A 13068-nucleotide genomic window follows, 5' to 3' on the forward strand; every position below is an offset into this window, starting at 1 on the left:
CATTCTGTAGACTGAGTTTCAATCCTTTTAAAGGAAAAAAAAGGCATTGGTCTTTTGTGAGACCTATGAGAACATTTCAACAAGCTCTGAAGTTTTTTTCCACAATGTAGCCAGGATTTCGTGTGTATATTAAACATATCAAACCCTGTTAAGTTCAAACTGGCTGCTTAGTAAGAGACAGAAGATGACACACACATTTCAGGAGAAAACTTTACTGCAGTATAAGGCAAATCCAAAAAGCTGCAAGAAGTCAGAAGATTTAAGTATGATCTTATCAGGGTTCACACATGCTACAGGTTTAAATACTAGACTAAGCAAAAGTGTACAAGGTAGAAAATTTACTTTCCTGTCTTTTTTTAAAGTCCTATGCTTTTACAATGAAATGCATTAATACTTTTATTTGAAACTGTGTAGTAATAAAGTATATGAAACAATCAAATTTAAGAAGCAAACACTTTTTATTCTAATTGTAATTTAAGCTGTAATCAGTCCTACACAACAACAAAAGACTTAAATGACATACCTGTGTAAGCGTTTCTCAACCATGAATTTATCTGCCCCCCCCCGCACACATTTTCCTCTTTACAGCATTTAAACCACATTTAAAATATTTTAAACCAGGTTTACATTCACTTCAGGTTAGAGCACAATGGTTTAAAACAAATTTCCCCATTAAACTGAAAATGAAAGAGCATGTCATGATCTATAAAGGGAACAAAATGTTTTTATGCTGTGTTACAGAAAAAAAACCCTGCAAACAAAAAAAACCACCTGCAATCTTTCTGCACCATGGCCATACTGAACAAAAATAAATGCAGCAGCAATAAGTGCATACCTCCATCCTCAAGAGGTCTTTTTTGTCCTCCATAACCGTAGTCGTTTGAATTCATTGATGTGCCAGCATCTCCTCCAATTTTTGCTGCAATCTAAACAAAAGGCAGATGTTGTGAGAAAAAAAAAAAAAAAACAACAATCAGCCCGCATTTATTCCAGGTTTTCTAAACAATTTTAGGTGATTTCGACAACGCATATCGAAATGACTGTAAATAAGTAAATAGAAAGCTGCTGCTAGAAACAGTTGTGCTCACAGAAATTTTATTTTTTAATGTCTTCAAGTAACTTGTGCTCATCCTTCAACAACAAAGCTTCCTATATTTCCTGTATTTTCTTCATCGGTTGAAAACAAAACAAAACAACCCTGTCCTTCAAACAGAAGAAACTTTTTTCTAAAAACGGCTTTTCCTTTTCTACCTACGCTTCCCGAAAAACTGCAGTATCTCACAGAGGGTCTGACCGCTAGAAGTATTTCAAACCTTAGCCGTCTCGACTACTGCAGGTCTTCAAATATTGCCAAACCCGCGACGAGTTATTACCAGACGAAGCGAAAATTTTGCCCGAGAAATAATGAAAACATCGCCCGTGGTGCAAATGCTACAAAATAAAACTTCGGGATAAAGAACTTCCGAAAAGACAGCCCTCGCCGCCTTCGCTCCGCAGGCCGCAGCACTTTCCAACCGGTCTGAACAGGTTAGCGGGCACCGAGGGCGCCTCGGGGAACACAATATGGGCCGCGCGGCGGAGCCGCCCTCCCTCCTGCCCCTCCACCGCCCGAAGGGCCCAGCAAGGCACCGGGCTCCCGATAACACGGCGCGCCGCCAGCCGCCAGCCCAGATTTTGCCTCCCCGCAGGCCGGCAGTAGGGACCCCGCAGTGCCGCTCCGCTCACCCCTGCCGCCCCGCGATGGCGCGGAGCACTTCGGGCCGAGCCGGGGCGCTGCGGGCGTCCAGACTGCTAGCGGATAATGGCGGAGCGGAGGGAACCGGAGACTGACTGGAAAAACCTTTCACCGCCCAAGGAGGGAGGGCGGCGCGGCCGCTCGCCGCGGCGTGCGCGGAGTGGGGCGAGAGCACGGGACAAAGCTCCCCCCCCGCGCACCCCCCCAGCCCACAGACACATACTGGCGGAGGGGCCCCCTCCTCACGTCTCCCCAGAGCCGAGCGTCGTCAAGGCGCAGCCCGCTAACTCCTCCCGCGGCTCAGGCGCCGCGGCCTGATCAGCGGCTGCCTCCAGGCCCCAGGACCCGAGCGCCCATTGATTTGGCAGAGCCACGTTACAAACACACACCTGCCTAGCCCGCTGCAGAGCGTCTTTAAAGGCATCGTTCACTCCTCCACCTCCACCGCCGCCTCCCCCAGGCGCACCCGAAGCAGGAGGGGGCACCGTGGAATAGTCCGCCATACTCGCTCAGCCACCGCTTCCTGCCCCACTCGCTGCCTGCCAAGAAAGAAAGAAAATGGCGGCGGGCGGGAGCCTTTCACATTCCTGCGCGGCATCGTGCTCGGGGAGGGGGGAGGGAAAGCACCCTAACCTCGCGAGACTTCAGGCGAGATTTCACAGGGGTGCCGGAGAACGACGAAGAAGCCTCGCGGCGTTTCGCCCGGCCCTTCTCCCCCCCACGCCGCGCGCCGAGCATCAGCACCCCCGAAGCGGGGGGGGCGGGGCGAGGCGAGGCGAGGCCGCGATGTTTCCATAGTCACACGAGCTGTTAGAGACACCTAGTGATAGGGTAGTGGGAGTCACGTGGTACGAGGGGATTGGAGGCGGGGGAGTGCAGCGCTGCGCCCGAGGCCCTGCGGGTGGGTGTTGGGCAGATCTCGCGTGATTTGGTTTCGAGCCGTGGGTGCGTGAGGGGGAGCCGCGCCTGAGGCGCGGAGGCTGCTGGGAGCGAGGCTGGTCGGGAGGTGTCTGAGGCGGCGTCAGTTGGGTGAGTGCGTGAGGGAGGTAACGGAGGGGGGCCCGAGGGCAACCGGCAGCGCTGCAGCTTGGCCGCCTGCCCGCGTTGGACTGCGCCTGGGGAGGCATTTGGCGCTGTGGTGGCTCTGTTCCTTCCCGACTGGTTCCCGGGCTGACTGAGGAGCGGGCGGTGGAGGTAGCAGTGATGCTGTCCTAAGCCCTGAGCGGAGGGGGGGAAACCGGGCCTTCTTCCCGCCTTAGCGCGGTGGTGCCCTGTGGAGGGGCTCCTCGTAATGTCGTGCCGCGGCGCTTCGCGGTGCGCGGCCGCCTGCCGCTGTCGGTGTGCCCACCGTGTGACGCGGGACGGCTAGGGAAATTAAGACAAACTCCGTTTGCGGGGGAGAAATCTCGGCGTCTAGTGCTGCAGGCTTTACTGTAGCTGGAGAGGCGAGGGGCGCCTTGCTGGGCTTGTTCCCGACCCCCGCGGAGAGGCAGAGCGATTGAGCCGAGAGGGCAGAGCCGGCGGTGAGGCGGGGCGCCGGCCTGTCCCCCCCGCCGCGCCCCTCGCGGCATTTTGCCTGTTGTGTCTCTTCAGGCGCGGCCGGTCGGTTGCTTTGCGCGGCTTTTCGGCTGTTCCACTGCCCCGCGAAACGAGCCAGGCTTTTTCCTTTCATCTTTCAGGAGCTTCACTTGCCTTCTCCTGCCGCGTCCACGATTGTTTATTTCTTAGTTGAAACTACCGTTATACAGTTTTTACGAGTGGGGCGTGTGTGTGTTCTTGGCTGCATAAGCTTTAATGAAAAATTGGAGCTAGTACTGCTTTAATCTGGGCCCTGTTTAGGCCCTACGACCTGGTGGGGATGGACTGTTATGCTGAATATGGATGACGGTGTTGCAAAGGCTTCACATCTAGATAAGGTCATAGAATATCTACTTAGCTATCATAGCAGTAGAGACTAGATAACACTGAAGGGCAACGAAGATGTACAGCTGCTTTCTATACTGTTTTGAGGGGATGCTTTGCATTTTTGTTTAATTTATGTGTATGTATCGAACTGTAACTACTTCATGGGCTCCTGGACTGCATAAATTTCAGGCTTTTTCTTTTTAACACGTACATTTAAACTGAAGTGTGAGAGGCCTCTTCCAACATAAATGAGTATGTTTTTCTGTTGTCACTACTTTTAATTAAGGAACTGTTGTTTTTTACTTTGCCTAGTTTTGAGAGCTATATGAAGGGAGGGAGCAACTCTGTTGAAGTCGTATGAGAAAATGCATCTTGCTGTCTTCTCTTTAGGCTAGCCTTGTAGTTCCATGCTGCCTTTAAGAAGTTCCTAGTTTCTCATTGGTCCCTTCAGTTTTGGCTGTTTATAATCGGGATCAATTTAGTAGACCTTCAGACACAGTACTGCTGCTGAGGTTAGATTATCCTGCATCTCTAAAGGAAGATAACACCTCCAAAGGAAGCTGAAAACATGTGCTAGATATTTTTCCTTCTATAAAACTTTTGAAGTAGAATAGCCCAAAAGGGTTTTAAGATTAATATATTCCACAAAATTAAAATTCCTACATACTTTTAGGCAGATTACAGTGTATAGTTAGAGCTAGGTGAAACTTGCTGCTGAGATACTTCTGCTGAGAAAGCCTGTTCAGAAGAATTAGCATATACTTTCCATTAATGTAGCTGTGTTAACTGGGGGAGGGAAGCAAAAATAGGTTTGGAAAGTGGGAACTTAATTTTCATGCTTGATTCTTTGCTAATTCCAAACAATAATTTGATCTTGAACTATTTTTTAATTTCCTTTGGCTATACGTACCAGCTAAGTTATACAAATAAGTAAGTTGAGCAACAGTAGTTGACTATGATGCATTGAAGCTAATGCTGGCTACTGGCTATGTCTTTTATGACTCTTTGCTTACTAGAAGATGTGGAGCATCTATGTGCTTTGCTTTTTATTGTTATGAAATGGGATAATGATTTTTTGTAAAGTTCTGTGAGACAAATCAGTGGGTGTGTAACACTGATGATATTTTTAAGCAGTTACAATGCCTTGGGCTAATGAAAGCACTCATCTGGTAGTGTAAGTGTTCTAGTTGCATTCAGAAACAACTAATCATAAGTGTGAATGCTAATTTTGGAATTTTTATCAGCTTTTTACTATTCTTTGTAGTGATGCTACATTTGAACCATACTTAGTATATGTATGATTCCTCCATCTTCCAAATTCTCGAAGTTGCTGTATTTCTTAGGCCTTTCAGATAGTTAGAACATGAAATTTAGCAAATTACAGAGGAGGTGTAAGATCTTAAATATTATGTACTGTATAAATATTACGCCCTTATTTTCACCATTCCTAAGTTGATCTCATGACCTTTATCAACAGTTAGAGTTGCTTCTATCTGTATTTCCCGTGATGGCACTTAGAACCTGTCTGCTGGAAACCTAAGCATCTCTGTTTCGCTTTCTTAAATGAAACTTCTGTTGAGAAAATTATCCCTGTGGGATTAATTCCTTCTCCTTAATTGAGTGGGGTGAGGATGTAACCCCTCAACAGTGCTAACTGCAATATTCTTTCAAATGTTTTGCTGACTTGTTACAGCAGCATATGCCAGGTTATTCTGCTTTCTCTCTCACAAAAATTACTCATTGCCTGTTTTCTCAAATCTGCCTTCTAAAAAATTAAATGTAGTAGATTGGTAAGCAAATACTTGCATTGTGCTGCTACAGCAAGAGAACTTTTGTTTTGCTGTGTAAAACAAGCCTCAGTTCTACAGTAAGTCATTCTTACTAAAGGATGTATAGTAGGGAAATGTTCTACCGCTTATATTTTTTTTAGAATTTTAGTAATTAGATAGTAGACAATGCAAGAGGTAACAGAGAATATGGAGTTTTAAAATGTCTTTCAGTATTCCTTTTGGAGATGGGAGGAAGGTGTGTCCCTTAACTAAACTTATTAGATGATCTCTCTCATGGTTTTCAGTCTATAGTCTGATGATTACTGAAAACAACAATTAGAACAATCTGGTAGATGTAATTACTAAGAAACAGCTAGTTCAAATGAAAACTCTGACAAGTCAGAAAACTTTGAATGTATAGTGTGGATTGTCACAGACTTCAGGAATGGAGAGATCTGGGGGAAAAAAAAACCACAAACAACATTTCTTTTTTTAAAAAATCAAATATTGTGCATATGAAGGAATCCGTACTTATACCAAAAAGTACTTGGGGTATTTAGCTGGTTCAAGCATTGCAAAAGCATGGATATAAAAGTGTGGAACTGACCCAAATCCTCTGCATAAGCTAAGACATGTTAGCACATGCTTGTATTGAGTTCTGTTTTGTCGTGTTGTTTGATTTTATTTTTTTTTCCTTTAACAATTGACTTCAATTTTGGTCTGTGGTGACCAGACCAAAGGGTAAGGCAATCCTGAGAGAAGTAGTTTGCTAGTACAGGTTAGGAGACCTCTCGCAGGGTCATAAACTAAAAGATTGCATTTCTCATAAAGTTACCTCTGCAACTCTCTCTGTATCATGTTTTGTTTAGCTTTGTCTCAGTACATTAAACATCTATCTAGGAAAAGTGAGCATAGTCTCTAACTATCAGAGAAGAATAACCATTGCCATAGCATTACATCTGCCTGCTATGCTTTCTGCAAGTCATTGCTGGTGTGGGGAAATTTCATCACTTTGGGGAGATTTAGATCAACTGATTCAGATCCTCACTGTCAGCTGGTGCTCCTCCACTGGCAAAGAGCGTCCAGGATCTGCAATACTATCGGTAGAAAAGTCCCTTAAGTAACTGCTGAGAGAAGATTCAGCATGTACTCTATATCCAAACGACTGTTGATCTGTCATGAGCTTTCTTATTTACTACACGTGCAGTGAAGTACTAATTACACATTTCAGATCTACAATTTGGATCTGAAAGAGAATGTATAGTGGAAAAATGGTAATATTAAAGCATAACTTAAACTGTATACAAAGTCTATACAATGTTCATGATTAAGTTCTCTTTTGAGAGAGATGGGGGTCAAGGGGAATGGTTTTTAGAACTGGAATAGTAAGATTACTGCAGAATTCACTTATCCTGGATGATTCAAGTGGTGGCCAACAGCGTTCTCCTAGTCAGCAAATATTCCTGTTATGCTTCGTTCCAGACAAATGCAGAGGCATGGGTTGCTACTGAGGAATTGAAGGGGGTAGGAAAAAGTATTTGTGGGAGGGGATGGGAATGTTGAAGGGTAGCTCTGCTGCAGCTGCTGTCACATCTGCCTTCACTCACTGGTGATAACACAGCTTTTCTCTTGGCTTCTGGGGGAAGGGCAAGAGTGAATTTGCTTCCAAAGTCTGTATTTGGTCCCCTGTGTACCAACTTTTATATAGTAAGCTTCAAAAAACCCCAAATCTTTGGGGTTTTGGGCTTACATTTAGTCATGCTGTTTTTTCCTAGCAAAAATGTTTTACTATATTAAGTATTTGAAGAAAAGCTGTGTAAGTATTGCAGATTCTATAGAGCACTTGTCTTGCACATTTTACTCTTGTGAATCTTATTTCATACGTGTTTGCTCTAAAGCTAGAAGTGGGTTGAAGCTGCTGAAAGGAAAGTTAATAGTAAAACTTAAATGGGAAGAAGGGGTCTTTGCCCCAGGGTTTCATTTGAGGTCTACCAGCAGATTTGATTCTAGGCTTGAGGACAGTTGAGCAGTAAAGATTAACATGAGCTAACCTCTGAAATTTTGACTAACTTACAGAAGGCTATCAAATTGCATTAGGTGTGTCACAAATACAGAAGGATAAATTGGAGAACATGCACTTCTTCCTTAAATACAACTGAAGTATGCAATGAGACAGTGAATCACCATACAGAATGAATGCAGTGCAAAAAGGCAGCTGGATAATATTAGTCAGCATGATAATGTGGTCATCAGTCTGTAGTGTCCCCCTTGTTTCAAGGGCATTGGATGTTTTTGTGTGGAGGTCATGGGAAGAAAAGTTTCGAGAGTCCAGAGAATTTGTTTGCTGTTAACATGTGCAAAACTCCCAGATGCGGGAGAAAGTGTGAAAGGCCTTGTTTGAAATAAATTGATTGACGGAGCTAGGCATGGAAGTTGCATATAAATGGGGGTTAAGAAGGGCAGAGATGGGCACTGAGGAACTTTGAAAGGGAGAACAAATAATTATTGCAATAGTAGCTGTAGGGGATAGAAGTGTCTGCTGTATCCCTCTATCAGCAGAGCACTGAAGAATGTGCATTCAGGTCCCATTAATAAGTGTGTAAATACATATTTTTTTAATTAAGGCAGTAATGTTCAGAATTCTTATCTCAACGTGAGAAAAGCTGGATTACTTTGAAGGGATTGGTGTACTTCCCTATTACATAGACCTGATCCCTAGTAGTATTCTCTCTGACAGTGTTTAATTACAGCTAACATTTTTATTTGTTAATTTGTCAGAGCACCTTATTTTTAACCCAATTGTGCCCAGTTAATTTGTTAATTTGTCAGAGCACCTTATTTTTAACCCAATTGTACCCAGTTAACCAAAAAAACCCAAACCAAACTAGCATAGAAAGGTAGATCTCCTCTGAGGTTGAAGAAGGAAAAATGGAAGAGTTTTAGAAGCTCTAAATGACTAATCCCTTCAGTCTGTAAAACCATGATTATGACAAGCTTATCTAAACTGAAAATCCTCCTAAACTTTATTGTAAGGGTTACATGCTTGTTTTGGGAAAAATAAATATTTGCAGTAAAGTTGGTGAATGTGTAGGGATATTTTTTTCTTTAATAAATCAATATCCGGAGGAAACTAGTTTAACTGCCACTTCAGTATCTATTGCTGGTTAAAAATATCTTGATATAATAATTATCAAAAGCCCAGTTGTATTTAAAAATGAGCCCTCAATAACAATGCTGCATAGACTTGGAAAGGGATGAATGTTGCTGGGTTAATTTCGGATATCACTGAAAAGATGAGTGATGTGGATGTCATGATATGACTTGATCTGAAAAGCAAGAAAACAGGAGGTTCCATAAGTTTAGCTTAAGCAAAAAACCATATACCTGTAAAACTTTTGGCTATGGATTAGTATTTTCTGTAGAGGATGTAAAGAAGCGATCTTTTTGTACAGGTTGTTGTCTGTTAGGATTATGTCCTATGAGTGAACCAATTCTGTGTAATGTTTTCATTAAATAGTTATGGAAATTATTTTATTTGCAGGTGTCCTCTAATTCGTTGCTGTACTTTGTACTGCATTTTTTCAGAAGGGGCAGGTAAAAGGTTAAAAAGAAAATATGTCACTTTCTACAGTGAAATGTCCTTCTAGGACTTGCTACCATGCAAAGTTTGAACTTTTATTATGAGTTTGAGGGAAAATATTCATGAAACTATGGAATTTCTGTAGTCTGTTAATAGAATAGACGTGGAAATGTGTTACCACTTTAAAACATTATCTCTTTAGAACACCTTGACGTTTTTCTGCTTAATTGTTCATCTTTCTATGTTGTACCTTCTTTACCTAGCAACATTTATTCTAGAGGAATAAAGTCATTTAAGATTAACTGCAACGTAAGTCTATCAAACTCCCCCATTCCATCTTCTTTTCTCACAACTCTTCTAGGTTGGCTGAGGAGGGGGAAAACCAACTAAGCAGCCTGATTTGAGCTGTGGGATGTGCTTGAAACATTTGAAAGACTAATGAGCAACTATTTTGACTTCTATTAGAGCAGATTCTGATAAATATAACTAGAGCTGTCTGTATTTCTGTCTTCTGTAGGTGAACAGAAGTACATTCTTATTGTTTGAACGTAAATCAAGTGAGTTTAGGTATGCTGACATACGTTCTCCTTTTGGGTTAAACAGAGTTGTTCTGACACTTCCTTATCAAATTCCTGTCTATAGAACAATTCAGTGCATGTGTTTTCAGGCTTGCATGTAAAACTAGCTGTGTGAATCAGAGCAGCTGGGTGGGATTTTGATGAGCGCACTCTGGAAAAAGCATCTAGTGTGACCATCTCCTTTTGCTTATGTAAGAACAGTGTGATCACATGTCCACAGCAAAAAATGTGTGCAGCTCCTTATTTGGTAATGCATTAATAACCTTCATCTTGTTTGAGCATACCAGCAATTAAAAACAATACAATGTAGCTGAGTCACTTTTCTAAGTGGATTTATTTGTTTTGCAGTTCCTCTCTTCAACAAGACTGAGAAAATAGTTTGTTTTCTACTGGTAACTATTAATTTCTGTCATTATTACAGGGGAAAAAAAAACAAACACAACCAAGTAGTGTGTGAATAGAGATTGTGCGGGCATCTTCCACCTATCCTTTTCTTCCCCTTCTTACAGGTGACCCATAACTATGATCAGTGTCATGTTTGTTCAGTTTTTTTCTCTTGGCTGTTCTGTTTACTGACAGCTTTTTAACTATGCCAGAAAAAAATAAATCTTATACTTTTGCAAGAAGAAAAAATGACTTGCAGACATGACTTCTGTCTGTTCCTTAATTATGGAACATGATTGAAGTAGTGGTACAACTCTAGATGAGCCTACCGGTCTTCAGCATAAAGCTGTAGAGTATCTTCACTGTTAGGAAAATATTTCTGTGTGTTATGTTCCACTAATGAATGTTCCAAACAGGCAGTGTGTTGGGGCTATTTTTTTTTGTTTGTTTTTAAATAGAATGAATCCAAATACTTAAGTGGTAGGTTGAGAACCGTTGGAAAGAAAGACTTGAAGTTCAGATCAGGTCACATCTGAGTCATGCCACTGCCAGCTTCCCAGAAAATTTTAGCAAGAGCTAACCTGTAAGGACTGTCTTTATTCTACAGGCCCTGAATTCTCTGCTGCTGCCTCTTTGCTGAGACAACAGGTTGTTAATTATATTGTTTGGTGGAAGAAATCCCATAGGATTCCTTCACTGTGAATGAAGGAATTACTACTATAGTTAAGGTAAACACCCTTTTCTACAAGTGAAAGGCTAAAAGAGGAGCTGTTGTATGCTACTTCTATTGAAATAGATATTAAACGAAACAGTCTGCCCCTCCTAGTGTTTCCTGGGTGATAAGGTAGTAGTGATAGCTAACTTCATGTAGGATATCGAAATACATGCATTTAGAATGCCTTTTAAAAAAATCCTTCCGTTCTAGTTTCTTGAAGGAAAGTCAGCAAGGGTTATCATGGAAACTAGTACTATTTGTCCATTGTCCTTTTCCTGTTAATCAGTACATAGCACTACTATTAGGTCACAGTAGTTCTCCTACACCAGGATTCATTTTGTGGAAAAACTGGTAGGGAGCCAATCACAGTTCCCAAGGTTTGAGCTGGCTGGCCTTGTGTCCAGTCTCAGCCAGCCCAGAGCAAATGTTACTTTGGTTTGTGCCAGCTGGCCCTGCTCCGTGGGGTGGAGAATGCTGGACTGCAGGCGCAGCACCGTATGAGCTGGCTGTTCTGTCCTTATACTTGTAGGGAGATTTCTGCCCCTTCTGTGCTGCAAGAGTGGGGCTGAATCCATGAAGTGTTAATGTCAAATTAAGCCTCACTTTTATTGAAAACAAGAATATAAGAAACATCTTTACAAGTGTTACTAAATACCTGTTTTTAAAAAGTCTGGTTATTGTAAGCAACACCCCTCTTTATTTCACTTAGAAAACAATACAGATATGCTTAATATTCCTTGCTTATTTACCATGGTTTGTATAATAAACAGATCTGCGGGTAGGAAAATGAAGGTAGAGGTCTACCTGTCTTTTGTGTGTGTGTGAATTGTCTAAGGGTCCGTAGACAACTGATATTTTGTTATATAGAAACAGATGGAGAGGTGGCAGGAGAGAAAGAGGAGGCAGCATGGTTGCAAGTGGTATTCTGGATTGTAATTTCAAGTCAGTTTTAAGTAACATGCCTATAGTGGATGTACGTTAAAAAAACCCCAAAACAACAACCCCCAAAACAAAAAAGCCCCCACCAAGCCTCCTTGGCAGTACCAATAAATGAGTTGAATGGTTTTTTGAGAACATATACAAAACAATACTCCGGTTGTGTGACTGGAAGCATGCTAAAATAAAGACTACGACTTTTCTAATACCTCTAGTGCTTGGCTGAACTCATACATATGGAGAGCTTTTGTCTGTCACTGAGGTTGATTAGTGCCAATGCTCCTATTTTAAGCTTCTGTGTTAGACAGCCTTCATTCTTCAGAACATGGAAGTGGCTGAATTGCATTATATTGAGATTTTCATGAATCTAATGAGGGTGCTCATCTAGAAAATGGTGAACTGGTTGCCCATTAAGTGGTCTGTTTAGCCTAGTAATTTGCATTCAAAAGTGGCCATAAGTAGATGCTTCAGGGAAAGCTGGAATAAAACAAACTATTTGGTCCTCTTTTCTACCTTCCTAGCTTCCAAATATTTGCAGCTCAGGGAATTTCTGCTCTGGCTTCTGTCAAGAAACTTGCAGTAGATCTCTTCTATGGTATTTTTTCAGTGTCCCACTGAAACCATTTTTAAGTTTCCAGTGTCCTTTGGCAGGGAATTCTATTACTTGTAGAACTTACTAACTTTATTGTTGAAACTGGCTTCTGCTAGTTTCACGTAGTAGCTCTGGCTTAGATGGGAGTAAACCATGAGCAGCTCGTGCCTCCTCCTCCTTTCTCCATCATCTGTTGACCTTATAGACCTTTGTGACTTCTTTCTGTCTTTTTTACAGACTGAAGAACTCGAGCCTCCTCAGTTGTTTCTCGTGTGGAAGCATTTTCAGATCTTTGATCACCTTTTATGGTCCTTCTCTGCGCATTTTAAAAAAATTATATTTGGTTTTGGGGAGTTGAGGGGAACAGAACCGTACAGTGTTATGGTGTAGATGTACTATTGGTACTGTACTGTTTATATGATTAGTATCATAAGGTTTTCTGTTTTGTTCTCTATTCCTTTCCTAGTAACTCCTAATTTGTTTTTTTCCTGTCTACCAAGCAATCTTGCATTCTTTTTGACACTAATCAGAATTAATCAGCAATTCTTTTACCTTTCTTTAAGCAATATGTATTTTGTTGTATACTGTTCATGCTGAGAAAAGTGTAACATGGAAGCCTGTGGCATATATATAAAGCATATGAATAACCAATAAAATACTTCTGTGTGACAATATTGAATATTGAAAATATTCAGGGTCTGAGTATGTTAGCACTTGAGAATCTGAAAGACTCTTAATTGCAGCAATATGTTGTTTCTTAAAACAATTGCCAGAAAGGCTATAAAACTTAAATGTAATGCAGTCAAATAAAAAGCAGTTAGTGTTGGAGGGAAGCAGTGAACAATTACATAGCCTTAAATTGTTCATCATATTA

General features: G+C 41.8%; 2 protein-coding genes and 1 long non-coding RNA gene across 18 annotated transcripts in view; 2 read left to right on the forward strand and 1 right to left on the reverse strand.

Annotated features, from left to right (window-relative positions):
- The window catches only part of FUBP1 (far upstream element binding protein 1), a 36467-nt gene extending 34122 nt beyond the window's left edge, over positions 1-2345 (reverse strand). For 6 of the 15 annotated variants that reach the window (XR_012836518.1, XR_012836517.1, XM_075759703.1 and 3 more), the window contains exons 1-2: positions 2125-2330; positions 836-926 (exon numbers count right to left, since the gene is read on the reverse strand). Coding sequence is in view for 13 of the 15 variants with exons in the window: in XM_075759703.1 (XP_075615818.1) it covers positions 836-926; positions 2125-2238 (205 nt within the window). In the remaining 2 variants the exon portion in view is untranslated. Of the gene's footprint in view, positions 1-835; positions 927-1725; positions 1851-2124 lie in introns of those variants that run through there. The other 9 variants (XM_075759702.1, XM_075759700.1, XM_075759701.1 and 6 more) reach the window with 7 other exon arrangements.
- A 285-nt stretch (positions 2346-2630) lies between these two features.
- DNAJB4 (DnaJ heat shock protein family (Hsp40) member B4) overlaps positions 2631-13068 on the forward strand; it is a 28020-nt gene continuing 17582 nt past the window's right edge. The window contains exon 1 of one of the 2 annotated variants that reach the window (XM_075759752.1): positions 2631-2764. The gene's annotated coding sequence lies outside the window, so the exon portion shown is untranslated. The other variant, XM_075759753.1, reaches the window with a different exon arrangement.
- On the forward strand, positions 8292-12882 carry LOC142602749 (uncharacterized). Its single transcript, XR_012836521.1, has 2 exons — positions 8292-10679; positions 11534-12882. It is a non-coding gene; the product is annotated as an uncharacterized LOC142602749 (long non-coding RNA).

Source organism: Balearica regulorum, chromosome 8 (assembly GCF_011004875.1).
Source record: "Balearica regulorum gibbericeps isolate bBalReg1 chromosome 8, bBalReg1.pri, whole genome shotgun sequence".
NCBI classification, from domain to species: domain Eukaryota; kingdom Metazoa; phylum Chordata; class Aves; order Gruiformes; family Gruidae; genus Balearica; species Balearica regulorum.